This window comes from Cibotium barometz, chromosome 13, assembly GCF_041138505.1.
Source record: "Cibotium barometz isolate CiBa-2024 chromosome 13, ASM4113850v1, whole genome shotgun sequence".
Taxonomy (NCBI): Eukaryota; Viridiplantae; Streptophyta; class Polypodiopsida; order Cyatheales; family Cibotiaceae; genus Cibotium; species Cibotium barometz.
This window is the reverse complement of record NC_141058.1, coordinates 29,344,983-29,366,955: the sequence shown is the minus strand read 5'-3', so window position 1 is coordinate 29,366,955 and position 21,973 is coordinate 29,344,983. Positions and strand designations below refer to the sequence as shown.

Sequence of the window (21,973 nt, the reverse complement as noted above, 5' to 3'; positions counted from 1 at the left end):
GCAAGACTTTACGAGGTACATCAAAACTCTTCATATCTGTTCTGTACCTTGCTTCACCACAAGTGGGACAATGTAGAGCCTCCTTATGCGTCCCACGAAAGAGAATGCAATCATTGACGCATGCATGTATTTTATCATAATCCAGTCCTCCAAGAGATGTCACATAGCGCCTCGCTATGTCTCTTGAGGTGGGTAGTCTATTTTCCTTTGGAAGCATGTTTGATAATAGCCTGCATCCAATATCATCAATTATAATTAGTCTTAAATCCTAAACCTTAAACCACTAATTCAAATTTGTAAGTTAGAATGCTTACTTCAACAATGCGTCAAGACTTGCATTGCTCCATCCATAAACTGTTTGTATATTAAGTAGTTCAAGTGAAGCACGTAAAACTGAGAATGTGCACCCTTCAAACACCGGTGTCGATGAAGCCTTATAAAGATGCTCTTGTTCCATATCATCGTCGTCCATACCTTTGGGATCATCCTTAAAAAGATTCCGCACCATATCATCAAGCACCTCCTCTTCCACAACTTCGTGGGGTGCAGGGCTATTGTCGTCCCTTTCCCACTCATCTCTGACAATAGATCCCGAAGCTCCAGCATCATCTCGTCGACGCTTTACGTGCTCTCGTCGCGCGTAGGGTACCATGTTAGGGTGTGGTACTCCATCCTGCTTCAATTTATCAAATTAAATGTTACAACTCTATTAATTTAATTTGGATACCATGAGTCATTTGAATACCATCAATTTACATCTACTCACCTCTAAACCTGTTTGATTCCATTCTCCATACATGGAGATGTGATTCAAGGTAATTCGACGTGCTCGTACAATGCATCCTTGACATCGATTACACATACATTTGATCCGTTGTCCCAACCACACATCGCGATTACGATGACGCATTGTCTCATCTTCCCCAGAACTGCTTGAAGAGGTTGATGACATCCTGTGTACAAATCAGAAAACACAAAATCATTATATGTTTTTAATGAAAGCACAAAAATCGCCTGTATTGACGCGGCTATTTCCTAAAAATTGTGTGTATTAACGCGGCTACTTCCTAAAAATCGCGTGTATTCACGCGGCTAATTTCTGCAAAACGCGTGTATAAACGCAGCTAAAATCACATACACGCGAATATACCCGCGTTTATAAATGCGAATATAAACGCGGCGGTATGTTTAAACTAAAAATAGCCCGCCTTCCCCAAATATAGATTTTGAACTAAGAAATCAACTGTGCATGCGTTTTCGCCTGTTTTCGCCTCTTCCAACAGCAAGGAGGGAGCAGAGAAAGGAGCACACACACGGGAGAAGGAGGGAGCAGAGAAGGAGCAGAGAAGACTCACTTTTTCAGAGGTGAGTCACTTTGTCCTGTGCCTTGTCTCTTTTGTCAGATTTGTTTACTTTGCTCTTTGCTCTTTGCTCTTTGGGTTTGTCCTTTTGCACACGATTGGGTTACTGCATCCTGACAGGGGCGACAATGGCTGGCCCTTTTATAAGGACATTTTGTCTTTGTCGGGGGGGTCGGTCTTTTCGAGAAAATTTTTTCGCAGGTCGCGTGTACGAACGCGTGTAGAAGCGCGTGTAACCTGTTTGCAGAGTATGTTCACGCGCATATACACGCGTTTCTGGACGGGTGTATACACGCGTTTTTTGACGGGTGTATACACGCGTTTCTGCAGACAAAAAATTGCGGCGTTTCAGATTTCATGATTTGCAGGCAACTGACTTGAATGATGATATTTGTGTGAGTCAAGAGACAGCCCATGATGTACATGAAGATGTTTGTTGCAGGTTCTTTATGGATATTCCAGGTTCTTCATCCGATCCATTTGCGTACAGCAATTGGCTGATGGAGATGCTGAATCACTTTGGGCGCCAACCTGGTACGTTGAGCTTACAGAGTATATGTATGCCCATCCCCCTCCTTTCCTGCGTGGTGTCTATACCCCTACCGCGAGTATCCAGGGCACTCCAGTGCCGTCTATTCCTCCGAGTCCGACGAGACGGCATGCAGCTTCTCCTCTTCCACGTCCACCGAGGAGACATACCTCGTCCCAGACACACTCACGTACACCCTCACAGCCACCATCACGTGCTCCCTCAGAGCCACCGTCACGTCAGGGCTCACAGCCACCGTCACGTAGACAATCCCCCAGTCGTGACTCCACCCGCAGCAGTCGGAAGAGTGGGAGTGGAGGATGCGGCGGGTGCTTTGGTGGGGGAGGTGGGGGAAGCGGGGGAGGTAGTAGGGCACGCGGTGAGAGAGGAGATAGAGAGAGAAGAGTTAGAGGAGACAGTTCGGAAGAGGAGGAGATGAGAGAGATAGAGAGAGTAGTCAGCTATGATGTGACGGATAGGGGCGGGATAGTGATGGATGCGAGGGGGAGGGAGGTAATGGAGTACATGCATGGGGTAGTATCAAACTCATATAGAAATTGTTTTATTAAATTTAAAGATCAAAATAGCCGATTAGTTGGGGAGGTGATAGATGTACATAGTCGGTACCCCAATCCCCCACATGCTACATTCTCGGATGTATGGGGAAGGACGCGAATAAGGGAGATCTTAAGTAATAAAAGATCTCACCTTAAAAAACTCGCGTACGATGAGACGGGCTAAATGTAGCTGCGGGTGGCTATCCTGCCGAGAAACCTGCCACTGCGCACAAACGCGAGTGGAAGGAGGCAAAGAAACGAGCAGAGGGTGGCATGAAGAGCAGGCAGCATGTGGAGGCACGACGGATCCAGATGGAGACCATTGGATCTTCGCATTTCGGATCTGGCGGCGTCGAGTCATGGGAGGCAGAGTTTGTAAGTATCCTGCCACTTTATTTGATTGTTTACTTAATTCATTGATTCTATGATTGTTTTAATCTTACAAATTGTGTTGATTATGATACAGCGACCGGTGACGGGTTACGGGGAGGAAGCCCACAACCCACGATACTGCGTATGCTCGCCGGCATAGCAGAGGTGACACGTGGGCCATCTTCAGAGCCGAGGGACGTATTACGGACGCGCAGTTTGAGATGGCCATGAGACCATACGGTCGACAGGTACTTGAAAATTCGTAACGAATGGTTTTGGTTTATTGAATTGCATATATATATACTTATATACTATATATTACTTGAACAGGCACAAGCTGCTGATGATCCACCGGCCGTCGCTGTGCAGAGGGTGGACGTGAGCACTACTCCTCGGACATTCCGACCGATGTGAGCTCATCTGAGCATGGGGGGAGCACCGAGTCATCATCTGGGTCTGAGTAGTACTCAGACTTATAGTATCACATTCCATATTGAGGATGTGATTGTATATATTTTTTTGTAAACTCAAGCCATGGGCTACTTCGAGATATGGACTCCCTTGTATACATGTATGAAACTTTGATAGTAATATTGAATTGATTGATCGATAGTATTACATTCATGTCTGTCTTGAATCGTGTAATGACAATGTATGTATTCATGTCGTTCTTGTCTTAATCTCCCTCGTGCATATGTTCTTCGTGGATGGTCTAATGGGATGGTCTAATGCACCAAAAAAAAAAACCAGAGAGTGCTATTGGGTGCTGGAATGCTGGAACAGTACTCAGGCACCAAATAGCACTCTCTGGATTTTTTTTTTTGCTCTCTGTTCGCGTGTATAAACGCGTCAGAACTGCTAAAACTCGCGTGTATCTACGCGGATACCCTGGAAAATACGCGTGTATTAATGCGTATAAACTGGCAATTACGCGTGTATAAGCGCATCTAAATTAAAGAAACGCGTGTATAAACGCAGGTATAAACGCGTCTGAGACATTGGAACTGAACAGGATGCGGCTATACACCCGTGTATAAGTGCGTCTAATATAAGAAAAAGCGTGTATAGTGGCGTGTATCAACGCGTCTGTGTAAAAAACGCGGCTACACACCCGTGTATACGCGCATCTAAGTGGTACTATACACGCGGTTTTACACGCATGTCTCTGGCCGCGATGGTACACGCGCTGATATACGGGCCCGTTACTTTTTTTCACAAGTCATTTTTAGCAGCTAAGAGCGCGGGTATGAGCCCGATCCCTTGTAGTGTAACCTCCCTCATGCTTGGGAAGCATTTTATTTTATGGGTTTTCTCTTAAAACCATGCTTTTCTTTATTTATGATGAATTAATGTTTATGTTTAAGCTTAGGTTTACACATAAACTAATTTTTATGTTAAAAGTGTAATTTTGGAACATTCTCAATTCATAGAAAATGTGGGAAAGTTATGGCAAAATGTGGGAAAGTTATGGCAAAATTTTATCATTAGAAAATGAAGGTTTATTCATAAATTAAATTTTATACTAAAAGAGGAACTTTGAGTAATATTATTTCATAGAAAATGCAGGGAAACTATGGCAGAATTTTTATCATTAGAAAATGAATTTTACGCATAATTATTTTTTATGCTAAAAGTGAAATTTTAAGCATCCTCATTTCATAGAAAATATGGGGAAGTTATGGTAATATCTTTATCATTAGAAAATGAAATTTATGCATAAATAATTTTTATATTAAAAGTGAAATTTTTAGTATTCTCATTTCATAAAAAATGTGGAGAAGCTATGGCAAAATTTTTTTCATTAGAAAATGAATTTATGCATAAATAATTTTTATATTAAAAGTGGAGTTTTGAGCATTATTCATTTGCTAGAAAAATAAACAAGTGTTAACCCATGGCGGACATTGCGACGTACTATATTTTACATCATTAATTTAAATATTCTGAGTCATGGGCCGGGCTTGTCGGCACCATATGTTAAGGATGAAGGGATTGGGTGATCGCCGATGAGAGGCGCACCTTGGATATCAGTAGGATAAGGGTTAGGGTCGGCCGGCCATGTATGGGCGCCCAAGTGTGAACGGCCAAGTCACCTATAAGAGTCAAATGTAACCCTAAAATCCTCATTCTCATGTGTTGTGAATACAAGAGTGCTCTTGCCTTATCTCCTTGGTTTCCTTCTCCTGCATGAGAGAGAGAGAGAGAGAGAGTGAGAGAGCGATCGAGCGCACTGTGTAGCGGCACGGCGACGGCGGCTAGGCGGTAGAGCGGCGATGGCGGCTCCTCCATCACGGATACGACGCGGGAATCCTTCAAGGCGGCAGTTAAGCGGTGAGTGACACACCTTTTGCATTCTGTTTTGAGCTTGCCTTCCTGGTTGTATGCTTGCAGCCATTCGTGGCTCGCATACGGTGTCCGGCAAGTCCCCAGCTACGACCTGTGCGGCAAAAGCGCACATTTTTGGCGCCGCTGCCGGGGAGTTGCCCTGCACCAAGCTCCAGTTTGCAGCTCGGCTGCTGCGTGAAGTTTAATCTACACTGTAGGAAAGCGACTGTGTATTTGTTGTTAAGGTGTTTCTGTGTTTTGCAATCTGTTTCTGCAATTTGTCTGCTGCATTTCTGTTTCTTTTGTTATATTTTCGCTCCGCGTGTGCGCGTGTGTTTTGTTATCTGGTTTCTGTGTGTGTGAGGGATTTTTGAATCCCCAGATCTGTGCTGTGTGTGCGAACTGCGCCGCGACCAAGGCTGAACCCTAAGGAAACCCTAGAGAACTTATCTCCAAAAAAAAAACAGAGAATAAAAATTTTAAAAAAATAAAAAAAATAAAAAATAAAAAATAAAATTTTATTTTTAAAGAAAGAACCAAACGTGTGGAGAGGAAAGATTTTCTAATTGGAGAAAAAATTTTTGAAAAGAAAGAACCCCAATCGACCCCTGGCCCCGGCCCCGGCCTCGGTCTCGGTCTTTTGATATATATATATAGGAGAGTGAGCCTCCATAGCTCTCTTTCAAGTGAGAGCTTATGGAAAGTTGTGCCCTATATGTAGCCCATTCCCCAAGGAGTAAAGTGAGTATGTGGGATAAAGCCCTCACCCTTTCCTCCACAAGCAAATAGGCTTTTGCCCCTTCCCCCCAAGGGAAACGGGGACTGTTTTGAGGACTACATGAGCTCTAGATAGGCGAACACGGTGCTGTAAATCACACTAGGATCCTTTGAACGATACGCTCGTTTTGAGCTATCACACGTCCTAGTCCAAGTTCGACCGTAAGTAAGGGGGTCAAAAACGGTTAAAAACAACACAAAAACAAGTAAAAACGGGGTACGAAACACCTAAGAAACCACTTGTGTGAGTTTCAAGGGTAGTTACCAACGCACGTAGGGTACCCACGTCACATGCATCTACGCTCTGGTCGGGTGCTAGAGCCTGAACCACTAGAAAGCGTTTCAGTCTACGCAGGCTCACACCATCCCTCCACGTTGGCATCTTGGCCTTCCAACCCAAGGGAGTGCAACCCAAGATCCACGAATAGTGGATAGTGACTCATCCTCTGACTCAGAAGCCATGGAAGGGCACCCTACTAAGAACCCTGAGGAGACAAGCCAAAACATGCCAGTGTGGGCCCCACAACCCGGATCTAGCATGTTTAGTCGTCTAATAGAGACCTTTAGTAGAGCTACACGCTCTGAACATGCGACAAGCGAAGTAAATGAGGAAGGAGGGGTAGTAGATTCGCCATTCACATCTTATGTAGACCCTACCCTCCCAAAGAGTGTCCATGTGGATATTCTACCCACTTCGTTTAATGAGGGCCCTACTGAGCTACCACATTCCGATGCTCTTCCTAAAGTAGAGGTCCCTAGAAGCCAATCCATAAGAAGTGACATTGCGTCCACTTCAAGAGAACCATTTGGCACACCAAGTCTAGATGGGATATTTCTCAATGAAAATTGGGAATATGATCTACACAGAGAGACTCTAACGGACCTATACACGGGTTACACATACCATGTAGGTTGGTTAGAAGTCCTACGATCCACATCTAGCGCCACTAATCTAGAGGAGCAACAGCAAATGATATGTGATGTTATTCATAGAATTATCCAAATTGAGAGGCAAAATAGGGGAGTGGACCTAGTTTCCACTGGCCCTATGAGGTTTTTGGATACGGGCAAGGCCAAACAACCAACCCTATCACAATTGGAGACTCCCTCGGTGAGTCCCATAGACCCTTCATATGTTGTTTCGCCTGGAGTCTCAATGCAGGTTGAGCCCACGAGTAGTAACTTTAGCTTTCCAACCTTGGCTCAACTTTCCATTAGGGAATCCGCAATGCCTACCCCAATGATGAGCATAGCTGAAAGTGCACCTGTTACCGCTGTAGTTAGTACGACACCGCTACCTAGTGGAACAGTACCTACAGCAGTGTGTGCCAGTGCCTATCGACCCTATGTACCTATCGCTACTCATGCTCAGGTAGCTCCTACGCCTCTTAGTATGCCAATGGCGTATGCTCCACGACCACCTTATCATAACCATTATCCAAGGGGAGCTAGGCCTAGCCACATATCATATCCTACATCATTTGCCAACTTACTCAGACCAACGCCAACTCCTATCAGCCAGGCTATCCCAGAAGTGCCTCCACCAGTTATGCCTACTCACCTAGGTGATCTCGCAGCGTTTGCTCAAACGATCGGACGATCCATTGCAGAAAACATGCGGGGTATGCCTGAGAGAGAACCTAGAAGCAAGGCAGTACAAGTGGCTAAGCTCACTCAAAACTTCAGTGGTAACGAGGATGTTAGGAATCACATTGAAGTCTTTGAACACATGTGTGATTCCTTGGAAGAGCACAATGAGCTACATAAGTGTAAAGCTTTAGGCTTAACCTTGAGTGGGAAGGCCGGAGATCGGTATCGAACCTTAAGGGTTGAAGAGCGCACTCACTACCCCACTCTCAAGAGATTGTTCTTGAAGGAATACATACGTGAGGGTGTGCTTTGGGGAGTAGCATCTCAACTCCAAAAAGCTGAACGCTGTCATGACGTGTGCGGTCTAGCCGGGAACACACTGGGTGTCTGGCTGTGAGAGTTACATCGAAAATTCCAGTAAAGAAACACAACATATAATTCTTCAAGGAGCAAAGAACAGAAAATTCATCCCCTAAAATGTGTCCCAAAATCCAGCAGCAACAAAGATACAGAATAAACCTTCTAAAGAAATCGTGATTACTGAATGGATCCTCCTGAGACCCCACAATAACCAGAAAAACATTCAATCTCTGTAGTACAGGTCACTCTAGAAGGCACCCAACCAGATATGCATCCTGGATTAAGCTTACAATTTTTGTCAACATTCAGTGAAAGTAATCACTTATCTCCTCCATCCTACATGAGGGCCAAGTTAAGACTGAAGCTGGCGTTCCTCTCGCAAGCTGGCAGAGCGAGAGTCCAGAGTTTGAGGCTTTCTCCCTGATCCATCGGCCAACAACTTGTTTGAGCCCCAAAATTGTCTTTGAGGCCGAGCTTCCACTCCCTTTCCTAAGGGAGCTGTCCACCGTGCTGCAGGCCTTCTACTTACTTCAGTCTTGCTCAACTGGCTGCAACTCCAACTGGACGAATGGCTCCTTGCACTCGTTTCCTGTCGAATGGCTGAGGAGCGTAGTGCTACAAATCTTTGCAACAGATCTCTTCTCTGCTGCAATTCTCTCCTCTGTCTCCCTTAATTCCCATCAAGAACACCTCAAGATATGTATTGTACTCCCTCTGTTTTTCTGCCGCTTGAGCACCCCAAGCTTCTTGGAAAGTCTTACCAAGTACAAATACCCCTACAGCAGTGTATAAGTTTCCAAAACTGTTTTTTGCCAAAGCCCCGCCATGATCACCGCTGTACATAAAAAGAGATCCCGAATGCTTTAAAGAAACCATAGTCACGCTGTGGCCGTTGTCCATGGTCACCCAAGACAGCTGTAACAAGCTCCATTGAAATGCATAAGTGGCAAGACCTTTCTTTTGTTTGGAACAGTATTGAGAATTAGTCTTAATGGGTCTTCAAGATGCCATTTGTTTGCATCTTCCTACAATCCTTCCAATTTGTTAGACAAAGCACCCAAACAGGTTACATTGAAGGATTCTACGCTTGCATGCGATCCCCAAACATGTGCTTCCATAGCTCAACATGGCGCTGACAAGCGAGATGGCTTCTCTTCCCGGCGGCCCATCCATATCTAGTTGCAGCTCGTCACCTTGTCGACCCAGGCGGCCCGCTTCACTCCCGCGTATACCTGCAACAGCTGCGCACATCTGCTGCAGCGCCCACACAAAACACACAGGGCTCTCCTTATCAACGAGGAGGCCCTGTTCCCTGGTTACCTGCCGCCTCTCTGTAAGGCAATTCCCCCCCCCTTCCTTTTTGTCCCTTTCTTTTGTTTTTGCAGCTGCCTACCTCCACGACCCCAGCTTCTCGATGAACCTCGTTGGCGGCAGCTCAAACCTCCACGCCACCATTCCAGAAGTAGCCATGCAAATTCTTATTTTATTTTATTTATTTGGAAGAAAAAAAACACCATGTTATTTCCTTTTCACACCAATCTCATGGCACATGGCCCCTCATTACTTTTTTCTGTCCTTCCTTCCATACACACTTCAATAAAGCTTCAAGTGCCCGTTCTTTCTTTGACGCGCCCCACACATTCGATGCCAAGTAACTGATATCATCTGCAGCCAACCACGTTCCGGACAGGCCTTCAACAAGCCCAGATTCCACATAAGTTGTGCCATGAACGTGCGTTCACTGCATAGACGTGCCACAGCACGACATCGACCCCCTCTAAACCTGCACATCCTCCGGTATGTGCCACCAAGTTGCTATATAGGCTGGTGCCTTACGCTCAGGGTAGTCCATGGCATCACACCTTCTTGTCCTAAACTGTCAAACACTCTCTGAGCTTCCTCAAGAGACCCTGATCATTATAGCCAGCCATGAATACATTCCACGAGACTGCATCCCATACCGACATTTTGTTAAACAAGCACTGCATTTCCACAAATGAACTGCACTTAGCATACATATCCGGATAGCATTGTTGACATAGAGATTTTCTCCAAGTCCCTGTTTAACAGCATCACCATGTATCCCTCGTCCCCTCTCTATCTCTCCCAAAATACCACAAGCTTTCATGCTGCAAACATATGTAACAGCTTCAGGAGATGCAACACCCTCTGAGCATCTTTGATGCTCCCACATTTGCTGTACATGTTTATGAGGGCAGTCCCTAAAACAATGTTAGATTCAGATGCATTGCAAATAATATATTTATGTAGCTGTTTGCCTTCAGATAGGGCTGTACAGTTGGCGCATGCCGAAATCATGCTGATGAGTGTCACTTCATCACGCTCCGACATATTTTCATAAACTCTGCACGCATGTGAAAATCGGCCACATTTTCCATACAAGTTAACGAGGGCAGTCTGGATGACAATATCCTGCTCAAAGGCACTTCCCATGATACAAGCGTGCATCTTCTTGCCTGTGGCTATGGCCACAGCACTGGCACATGCATCAAAAGTGTTTACAAATGTGACCTTATTAGGTAATGTGGCTTCTTGTAGCATTTGCCCAAAGACTTGGAGGGCATCCTGGCTCCTCCCATTTTGTGAATGTAATCCATTCAATGCATTCCAAGATACCACATCTCGAGTGGGCAACTTGTCAAACACATCACCTGCTTCCTCAAGTTGTCCACACTTGGCATACATATCAATAAGAGTGTTGCCAACAAATACATCCAGCTCAGAACCACACTTGATTATGTAATCATGAACTAATTTCCCATAATCTAGCTCTATTAAGCTGGAACACGCTTTTAAAACACTGATGAAGGTTATAGAGTCAGGTGGCTCTCTTCCATGCAATGAGAGAAAATATCTTCTAGCTCTGCATCAGAAAGTTTGCTATCATACCCATAACCCAATGAAAAATGAGTGCACAATTCTGGCAGTGTCGTGTGGCCTGTTCCATGCTTATTTATACACTCACATTGCCTTAACTTTGTTTGCTGCCTTCTGTATGCCAGCACCTGCATAGATGTGAGACATTAAGACATAAGCTACAGCATCCTTTTCATCCAAACACACTGCATGTTCAAAGGCCTGTTTCCCAAGCTCCACATTTCCCCAATTTCTACAAGCACCCAATACAGTTTGCCACACCACAAGATTATGACAAAACGACATCTTCTTTATTATTGCTGACGCCTTCTCTAATTGGCCTGCACGGCCAAGGAGATCAACCATGCAAGTGTAATGATCTAGGGATGGAACGATACCATAGTCTTTGCTCATGGCCTCAAAGTACATCTGGCTCTTGTTAAATAGACATGTGCGACTGCATGCATTCAGAACAACAACAAAGGTGATTGGATCTGGCCTTACACCTTCTCCTAGCATTCTGTCAAAGATACGAAAAACATTTTCACTTTCTCCATGCTGGGCATATCCTACCATTAGTGCAGTCCAGGAGACAACATCTTGAACTGGAAGCCTGTCGAACACTTGCTGTACTTTAGCAAGCGAGCTACTTTTGGCATACATATGGACCAAGGTGTTGCCAACAACAAGGTCCCTTTCCAACAACCCCTTTCTTTCAAGCTCAGCATGTATTTCTTGGCCCTTGTTTGTGGCTCCCATGCTGCCACAAGCTATCAAACTACAAACAAATGTCACAGCATCTGGTGAGACTCCCTCTGATTGCATCTGTTCAAAACACTCGAGTGCTTCCTCACCATGCCCATGTTCGGTATATCCTGCTATTAATGCATTCCATGAGACTACATTTCGAACTGGAAGTTTATCAAACACTTGCCCTGCTTTTGCAAGCGAGCCACATTTAGAATACATGTCGACCAAGGTGCTGCCAACAGCAACATTTCTCTCGAGTAACCCCATTCTAGCAACCTTGGCATGTATATCAAGGCCTCTTTCGAGATCTTTCAGCTTTGCACAAGCCTTCAGTACGGCCACAAAAGTATGTCCACTGGGTTGTACAGAATCATCCTTTTGCATTTTCTGGTACAGGGTGAGAGCAAGGTGTGGTTTCCCACATTTGACATATCCAGTGATGAGGGAATTCCAGGAACACTCATTCCGATGCACCAACCTGTCAAAAACCTGCGGGGCATCGCTCATGCATCCGACTTCCACCAACATCAAGATGAGGTAGTTCCCCACATATGCATTTGACTGCAACCTACCCCTGGTCATAAAGGCATGCACTTCCCTTTCCACCGATGCCCTGTACTGCTTCAAATCACCATGAGCTTCTTTTCAAAGACTTTAACTGGTTGCAGCCTGGCACATAGTTTATTCATGTATTACAAATGAGCATTCCATGTGTACATATAATGCCATCATATATGGCTTTCCTGAACAACGAGTAGAGCTTTAATCTCCATGTTCATACACTCAATTCTACAGCATTCTGCATTGGCATTCCTTTTATCCTTCTGATGTTTTGGGCTTTCTCTATGTCAAACCATTCATCCAGATCATCATTGCATACATTTAGCTCTGCTTTTCAAAGAGTTTCTTTCAGATATCCTGACAATCAGAGTACAAAGAAGTGTCCACCTTTCCGGCATTCATGAGTTCTTGAGCATTCTATCTGTTTTGCAACTTGTAGGGAAGACCTCAAGTCAATACAAGCTCCTCACCTTCCTCAACTATCAGAAAGGTCGAGTGTCGTAAGCCCTTGATACAAAGGGTTAGCTTCAAGTCACTACAAGCTCCTCTCTATCCTTGGTTATTGGAATAGATGAGTGTCATAGGCCCTTGAAATCCTTCTTCTTCCCTAATAGTTTTATTATGGAAGACTACAAGTCCTATAAGCTCCTGGCTCTCTCTTTTCGAGAAATGCATCAGTGTCATAGGCCCCTATAACCTTCTTTGCTTTGTCTGCCATTATTTTTACCTCCTTTGCATCCTTGTCATGCTTTAGAAGTTCTCCAAGCAACTAAGATATAGCATCATTATAAGTACTTGCCTTTCAGAAAGCCCTGATTGTGTATCTATTTGCTCTAATTCTCCTCAAGCATCATCTTGATTTGTATGTCATCTTGCATGTATCCATACATTCCAGATATCATATCGTTTTTCATCCAGCATTCAAATCAGATAACATTACCTTTGTTTTCCCACTTCACCCAGCCTTCTTCGACTGCCTGTTGTGCTGTTGCATGTAGAGCACAAACGCCTGAAACATCTGCATGGTGTTGACGTCCGGATGAAATCCTTGCTGCTCCTGTTGATCACCCATGATTCCCCTTCTACTCTCACCCCAGCTGTTTCACGTCGGGTTCACCAAAGATGTCATGACGTGTGCGGTCTAGCCGGGAACACCCTGGGTGTCTGGCTGTGAGAGTTACATCGAAAATTCCAGTAAAGAAACACAACATATAATTCTTCAAGGAGCAAAGAACAGAAAATTCATCCCCTAAAATGTGTCCCAAAATCCAGCAGCAACAAAGATACAGAATAAACCTTCTAAAGAAATCGTGATTACTGAATGGATCCTCCTGAGACCCCACAATAACCAGAAAAACATTCAATCTCTGTAGTACAGGTCACTCTAGAAGGCACCCAACCAGATATGCATCCTGGATTAAGCTTACAATTTTTGTCAACATTCAGTGAAAGTAATCACTTATCTCCTCCATCCTACATGAGGGCCAAGTTAAGACTGAAGCTGGCGTTCCTCTCGCAAGCTGGCAGAGCGAGAGTCCAGAGTTTGAGGCTTTCTCCCTGATCCATCGGCCAACAACTTGTTTGAGCCCCAAAATTGTCTTTGAGGCCGAGCTTCCACTCCCTTTCCTAAGGGAGCTGTCCACCGTGCTGCAGGCCTTCTACTTACTTCAGTCTTGCTCAACTGGCTGCAACTCCAACTGGACGAATGGCTCCTTGCACTCGTTTCCTGTCGAATGGCTGAGGAGCGTAGTGCTACAAATCTTTGCAACAGATCTCTTCTCTGCTGCAATTCTCTCCTCTGTCTCCCTTAATTCCCATCAAGAACACCTCAAGATATGTATTGTACTCCCTCTGTTTTTCTGCCGCTTGAGCACCCCAAGCTTCTTGGAAAGTCTTACCAAGTACAAATACCCCTACAGCAGTGTATAAGTTTCCAAAACTGTTTTTTGCCAAAGCCCCGCCATGATCACCGCTGTACATAAAAAGAGATCCCGAATGCTTTAAAGAAACCATAGTCACGCTGTGGCCATTGTCCATGGTCACCCAAGACAGCTGTAACAAGCTCCATTGAAATGCATAAGTGGCAAGACCTTTCTTTTGTTTGGAACAGTATTGAGAATTAGTCTTAATGGGTCTTCAAGATGCCATTTGTTTGCATCTTCCTACAATCCTTCCAATTTGTTAGACAAAGCACCCAAACAGGTTACATTGAAGGATTCTACGCTTGCATGCGATCCCCAAACATGTGCTTCCATAGCTCAACATGGCGCTGACAAGCGAGATGGCTTCTCTTCCCGGCGGCCCATCCATATCTAGTTGCAGCTCGTCACCTTGTCGACCCAGGCGGCCCGCTCCACTCCCGCGTATACCTGCAACAGCTGCACACATCTGCTGCAGCGCCCACACAAAACACACAGGGCTCTCCTTATCAACGAGGAGGCCCTGTTCCCTGGTTACCTGCCGCCTCTCTGTAAGGCAATTCCCCCCCCCCCTTCCTTTTTGTCCCTTTCTTTTGTTTTTGCAGCTGCCTACCTCCACGACCCCAGCTTCTCGATGAACCTCGTTGGCGGCAGCTCAAACCTCCACGCCACCATTCCAGAAGTAGCCATGCAAATTCTTATTTTATTTTATTTATTTGGAAGAAAAAAAACACCATGTTATTTCCTTTTCACACCAATCTCATGGCACATGGCCCCTCATTACTTTTTTCTGTCCTTCCTTCCATACACACTTCAATAAAGCTTCAAGTGCCCGTTCTTTCTTTGACGCGCCCCACACATTCGATGCCAAGTAACTGATATCATCTGCAGCCAACCACGTTCCGGACAGGCCTTCAACAAGCCCAGATTCCACATAAGTTGTGCCATGAACATGCTTTCACTGCATAGACGTGCCACAGCACGACAACGCGAGGAAGGGGAGTCAGTGAGAGACTTTATAAGTCGATTGAAGCATCTAAATTCTCGCTGCACTCCCGATGAACGCTTCAACAACAACCAACTCCTCGATAGATTCATCCGAGGATTGCGCCACGAGGACATTTACAATGGCCTAGTCATTAGAGGTCTTACAACGTGGGAAGCAGTCATCACGGCCAATGCAATCCAGTTAGAAGACAACTTGATGATTGCAGGTAAAAAGGTGTCTTCAGAAACAAAATCTGTTAGTTCGCAAGTATCTGGGCACGAGCCAATGACGGTAAAACCTATTGCCAAGGAGCCCAGGATATCTGAAATGTCTGTGACTGACCTTACTAAGGCTCTCCAAGAATACTTTAGGGGTAATCGAGCTCCTCAGAATAGCCATATGTACCCAAGGAGAGAGCAACAATGGTGTTCGGTGTGCTTAGGACCACATAGCACGAGTGAATGTCCCACATTCAGAGTTAAATTCAATGGGAATTGCAATGCATGTGGTAAGTACGGCCATCAATCTAAGGATTGCCTAGTACTTAAGCGAATGTTGGCAAACCATGGTCAAATACACCTCAAGTACCCGCGCTAATGCCTGCATAACCTGTCGAGCAACCGTCACAGCACATAGTTCCAAGGAATCCGAATGTAGTCCAGTCTGTGCCATTACCACCGCCAGTGCTAGGACCACAACCTCCACATCCAAGGATTACCCCTGTAAACCAAATGGGTTGTGAGTCACATAGTGCATGTGGGGATTATGAAGAGGAGATAGACCCCACTGCTCCATACGGGATTGATACGTTTGAAATGATTCCCCAGTACTACATGGAGGATCATTTCGGGCAAGTTAAGCCTGTATATCAAGCGGCTGCTCTCGCCACAAGAGGGCAAAACCTTAATACCTTGGCGAGGAGACCACCTCTTCAATGCTACGAGTGTGGTGGACCGCATCGTGTAGCAGAGTGCCCTAATAGGCTACAGAAGATCGCTACTCAAATGCAACCAAATCAAGGGAGCACATCGGGAATGCCGGTACTTACATGTAATCGTTGTGGCATAGATCATTTGATCGCTCAATGTCCACATAATCCTAATGCACCCAAGATTACGCCATTGAATTTGGTTGAGGTCACCAACCAAGCATGAGAAACCACACCTGTTGTACCCGCGAATGTAGTTACACGATCAATGCTTCAAAATCAAAACTACATTCTTGAAGAGAGGGATACTGCATCAATCGCTCAGGCAAAGAAAAAGAAAACACGGCGGAAGAGATCGCTTAATGCCACGAGCTCCAAGCCTAGTTCAAAGACTAACATAGGGACAGGAGACGACCCCGTGTATATGAATGATCCTGAAGATGATTCCGATTCAATAGAAACCATGGGGACCAAAGCCACTACCTTAAGGGAGGAACCCACTCGGGAGCTCAATGAAGGAGAATCAAGCGAGTACATAAATAAAGGGAAACAGAAGGAAACTTCATCGGCCCCACAACCAAGTCAGTTAATGCCCTCTCGACCACCCAAACTGACTGAGACTCCCCAAGACAAGCCACGTGGACCAAAAACCCTTAAGAAAAAGATTGGAACTTACCCAAACCCAGTTGAGGAGATTGAACAAGTGCAACACTTAAGGGGTTTGGTGGAAGAAACACAAAGAGAACTGGAGCCAAACCCGAGAAAAATCAAACTTCCAGACACAGTGTTTCCTACGCAAGTTCAGCCTCACCGGAACCATAAACCATTAGCTATACCTAGTATCATTCGGGAAGAAAGTGAGGATAGGACATCCGGAAGTGGGCAAACACCCTTCTTGCTGCTGGAAAGAATGTTTAGTGAGGGAATGCCTGACCCCATTGAAGAGGAAGTGATTCCATCTTCACCAATTCCTAGTCAAGGAGCGATATCTCGAAAAGTACCATTGAATGTGTCCAAGCTAATGAATTTCATGTCCTCTGAAATCAGAACCACGATCATATCCAAATTATACGGAGATCCTGAGCTATTCTTAGCTCTTCAGGCATTTCTCAATGGAGAACTAAAGGCGGGGCTACCACAATTTGCAAATATGGATAGACCCGACACGCTTCAAGATGAAGGGGAGCATTGGGACCTACAACCCAACTTTGATGAAGATTCGGTCGTGGAAATACCTGTGAACAAGTTGGGACAGTACTTTGAAGGTGACGAATCTAATGCCACCCTCCCTATTACTACCAAGGGATTAACTCTAAAGGGAATCCTTGATGGTGGTGCTGGAGTGAGCATTGTGACTAAAAACTGTTGGGAATCTATGGGAAGGCCTCACCTCGAAGTCACAAACATAGTGGTTAAGATGGCAAACGGAACCATAGCTAAACCTATTGGAATGTTAAGGGAACTTAAGATCAAGGTCCTGGGATACAAGGTAAAACATACCTTCATTGTAATGGATTTTTCCAAGCATCCTATGTCATATCAAATGATCTTAGGACGTCCTTTCATGAGGGAAGCACAAATGGTGCATGACTGGTCGAAAAACCATGTCTACCTACAATTCCAGGACTCTGTCATTCGAGTTGATCTTGAGAATGGTCGTGCACATCCTTTAGGAAGCAAGGTTATCATCGATAATCGATCAGATACCACTGTCCATTCCGCCCCATTAAGGTATTGCTATACATGCAAAAAAGAGACTGATGATGGGAAAGATTCTCCTTATATGGATGTCCTACCAGGTATGACTGAGTCGGATAACATGGATTGGGTACACCTAGCAGCAACCATAGACATATGGGGAAATAGAGGTACAAGTTGGGTAACACCTGAGGGGCAAGATATGCCACCGTTAGTGCCAATAAACATGATAGGTGTTATGCACTTGACTCCTGATGGCGAGAACGTGGCAAACTCCACCGACACTGAAAGTAGCGAAGACTCTGACCGTATGAATCTCAAGAAGAAACTGACCCTGAGCCTGATGGGAAAAATGAATCAAATATTCACCCAAATGTGGAAGCAAGGTGCTCATCCGAAAGTGAAGATCGACCAAGTGAGTCCGAATCTGATAGAAACAAAAATCAAAAACTTGGTAAGAAGAAAACGAAACATAAGCGCCAACGCTATCGAGCTAATGTACGCAGTGCAATAAACAAGGAAAGATCCACTGCAGAATGGCTTAGTTATGTAGGAGCCATTGGATGCTCATCGGAAGATAGCGGATAATTGGGGACAATACCTCCAAAGTGTCATGTGCTGTATTCCGCAACCTCATGACGTCGCCCAATTAGAAATCGAAGAGAAGCCAAAACTAAGTCGTACTGCAAGAAGGCGACAAAACCAAGAGTTGGCTCAGCAACAAAAGGAAGCGGAATTGAAAGAAAAAAGCCTGGCACAACAAGAAATAGTAGACTTACACCTCGCCCCTGAGCATTTCAAATCATTCACTACAGGGGAACGTAAAGTGGTCTACACAAAAGCCCAATGAACACCTACCAATGGGAGTAGCGGTGTCTACGATGGCCCTGCGGTAGTTAAGGAGATAGACTTAGCAGATCCGGGTGAGGAGTCTAAACCAGTTTTTATTGCTCAAGACCTCACCAAGGTGGAAGAAGCTGCACTTACGAAGCTTCTTAAGGAATTCAAGGACATATTTGCCTGGACATATCATGATATGAAGGGTGTCCCACCCTCGGTGGTGCAACACACGATTCCAATGATTAGCACTGCTAAACCAGTCCAGCAACGTCCCTACCCAATGAATCCTAAGTACGCAAAGATTGTACAAGAGGAAATTGAAAAGCTGGTAAAATGTGGATTCATATACCCAATTGAGCACTCAGAATGGGTTTCTCCGATAGTCATCATGCCAAAGAAGAATGGGAAACTCAGAGTGTGCGTTGATCTCAAAAAGGTTAATGCAGCCACCAGAAGGGATCATTACCCCTTGCCATATTCTGAACATGTGCTTGAAAGAGTGGCAAGCAAGGAGGCATATAGCTTTTTAGATGGGTACTCGGGTTACAATCAGATCACAATTGCAGTCGAGGACCAAGCTAAAACAGCATTTATCACGGAGTTTGGAGTGTTTGCCTTTCGCTTCATGGCTTTTGGCTTGACCAATGCACCTGCAACATTCCAACGATTGATAAACACGGCCTTTAAGGAATATCTAAGGGACTTCTGTGAAGCTTTCTTAGATGATCTTTGTGTTCATTCCTCTTGGGACGAGCACTTGATGTGTTTACGAAAAATATTTGAAAAATGTAGATTATATCGCATCTCATTGAATCCTTTCAAATGCCAATTCTGGGTTAAACACGGAGTTATCTTAGGGCATATAGTGTCCAAAAATGGGATTTCCACTTACAAGAGTAAAATCAAGGTCATTCTGGAATTACCCCCACCCACCAACTACAAGGGAGTCCAACGCTTTATGGGCCACGTTGGTTATTATCGAAGGTTTATTCTCTTCTTCGCCGAGATAGCTCGACCATTGTATAAGCTTCTCATCGAGTTTATTTGGACCGAAGAATGTGACCGTGCCTATGAGCTATTAAAGAAGGCCTTGGCGAGTGCTCCAATCTTGAGAATGCCTAACTGGGATTTACTCTTCCATGTGCATATTGATGCATCAAACTTTGCTATTGGGTGTGTTTTAACTCAACCTAGAGAACACAAGCTAGACTATCCCATTAGCTTTGCCAGTCACCAGTTGAACGATGCTGAGATGAACTACACTACTACGGAGCGAGAAGGGTTGGCAATGATATATGCAGTAAGGAAATTTCGTTATTACCTCCTTGCCACCAAGTTTGTTTTCTATGTGGATCATCAAGCATTGTTGTATCTGGTAAACAAACCATGCTCCACAGGAAGAATCACACGATGGCTATTGATTCTTCTTGAGTTTGATTTCATGGTTGTTGTGAGACCTGGCAAGAAACATGTTATGGCTGATCATTTGTCTCGCATACCTAATGGTGAGACTCCTACGGGGGTTGATGATGACTTACCGGACACTTCCCTGTTCATGGTGGAGACAATGCCTGAATGGAGTGAGAAGATTGTTAACTTTTTGGTTAATGGCTTTCCACCCAAGGAGCTTCGTAAAGATCTAGCTCAAAAGCTAATCAAAGAATGCGAACCCTATTGCCTGATAGCCGGGACTCTTTATAAAAGAGGAAAGGATGACGTTCTTAGGCGTTGTGCCCGAGAGGATGAGTATCTATACATTTTACAAGAGGCACATATGGGCGTAGCCGGTGGTCACTTCTCAGGAGACTTAACTGCGCGAAAGATCTTACAATCAGGGTATTGGTGGCCCACTATGTTCCAAGATGCATCACTCTTTGTGAAGGGTTGCGATGAATCCCAACGATATAAGAAACCCCAGAGGAAAGATCAGATGCCCCTACATCCGATCAAAGTAAACCAACCATTTGAAAAGTGGGGTTTAGACTTTGTAGGTCCAATTAGTCCAGCGGCCCGAAACACACAATCTCGCTATATTATTGTGGCCACTGACTATATGACCAAATGGGCTGAAGCGAAAGCGACACGTAAGGCAGATGCAAGGACAACAGCCAAGTTCCTCTTTGAAAATATAATCACACGATTCGGTTGTCCTTTTGAACTTGTGAGCGACAATGGTACGCATTTTATAAATGAAGTGATTAAGGAGCTCACAACAAATTTCATGATATCCCATCATAAATCTACTCCTTACTATCCGCAAGCGAATGGCCAAGCCGAGAGTACCAACAAGACTTTAATCTCTATTTTGACAAAGACAGTTGAAGCTCATCGCACGGATTGGGATCTAAAGCTTACGACAGCTTTATGGACCTATCGTACTACGTACAAAGTGGCTATTAATTGCACACCATTCAAAATGGTATATGGCCAAGAAGCAGTCATGCCGTGGGAATTTGTCATTCCTAGTCTTCGTGTTGCTACTCAAGAGGGTTGGGATGGTAATCCCTTAGTAGAGCGTCTATATATCCTTGAGCGGCTAAACGAAGAAAGACAATTGACTGTATACAATGCCCTTGTGGAGAAGGATAGAAGGAAAAAATGGTTTGATCGCCATCTAAAGGACAAGGACATCAAGGTTGGGGATAAAGTCCTGATGTATGGAGTGCGAAACGAAAAGAAGAAGCTCAAATATGCTGGTAAGGGACCATATAGAGTATGTGAAATTACCCCGCAAGGTACCATCAGAGTGGAGACTCTCGACGGAGTTGAAACCATTGGATTCCTTAATGGGAGTAAATTCAAACGATACTATGAATACAATTTGCTATCATATGGCGTGTGGTGTCAACTGGGAAAACCACCTTTAACCAAAAGTTCTATCCAAGTTCAAGGAATCAACAAGAAGAAAACCCCTGTCTCAGGAATTCTGCACACTCCAGTTGCTTATGACAAGGGAGCCATAATTCAAAGCTTTTTGGTTATGCCTGCTGGTACCATGGAAGGGACTGTAAACTTAGGGCGCAAATGGATGATGGCCACCAAGTGCAATATCGATTGTGCAACCAGACGAGTCACAACGCAAGAACCAACACTCAGTCTGACCGCTCAAAATCCCGCACCTAAGTCATTAACTCAAATGCTAGATAATGAAAAATCACAAAGTCCAGTGGCAAAACCATCTTTGATTGTTTGCCACCCCTCTAACGCTTCAACGCCAAGAGTGGAAACAGGCAAGGTGGTCCCTAAAGCTTTGCTTACTATGCCAAAGAGTACATGCAAATGGGTCCCCAAAGCTTCGTTAACAGCTACTTCCCCTCCTCAATCTCATTCAGCCACCAAGAAGCCACGTAAAAGGAAAGCAGCTACCCACCCGAGAAAGGGCAATGTAACATCGCGATGGATCCCTAAAAAATTATTAGTAGCCCAAGGGTACTACGAGGGAAATGACCAGATTTGGGTCCCTAAACATAAGCTGAATCCCTCTACATCACCTGTAAAACCTTGCAAACCAATTGTTGCCACCCCAACGATAATTCAAGAT

At 44.7% G+C, this 21,973-nt stretch overlaps 1 protein-coding gene across 1 annotated transcript; it reads right to left on the bottom strand.

Moving 5' to 3' along the window:
- Window positions 1-9,995: 9,995 nt before the first annotated feature.
- LOC147632582 (pentatricopeptide repeat-containing protein At4g15720-like) lies at window positions 9,996-13,131 on the bottom strand. The gene is made up of 4 exons (XM_086807019.1): window positions 13,019-13,131; window positions 11,603-12,111; window positions 10,858-11,518; window positions 9,996-10,755 (listed from the first exon to the last, which is right to left on the bottom strand). The coding sequence occupies exons 1-4, from the start codon at window positions 13,129-13,131 to the stop codon at window positions 9,996-9,998; spliced, it is 2,043 nt and encodes a 680-aa protein (XP_086663145.1).
- Between the last annotated feature and the right edge of the window lie 8,842 nt (window positions 13,132-21,973).

Coding starts and splice junctions, on each gene's coding strand:
- LOC147632582 (XM_086807019.1), bottom strand. CDS start 13,131: ATGGGTGATCAACAGGAGCAGCAAGGATTTCATCCGGACGTCAACACC. Junction 11,519..11,602: donor ATATACCGAACATGGGCATG/GTGAGGAAGCAC, acceptor GTAGTTTGATAG/CTTGTGGCAGCATGGGAGCC. Junction 10,756..10,857: donor GCAAACAAAGTTAAGGCAAT/GTGAGTGTATAA, acceptor TTTCTGATGCAG/AGCTAGAAGATATTTTCTCT.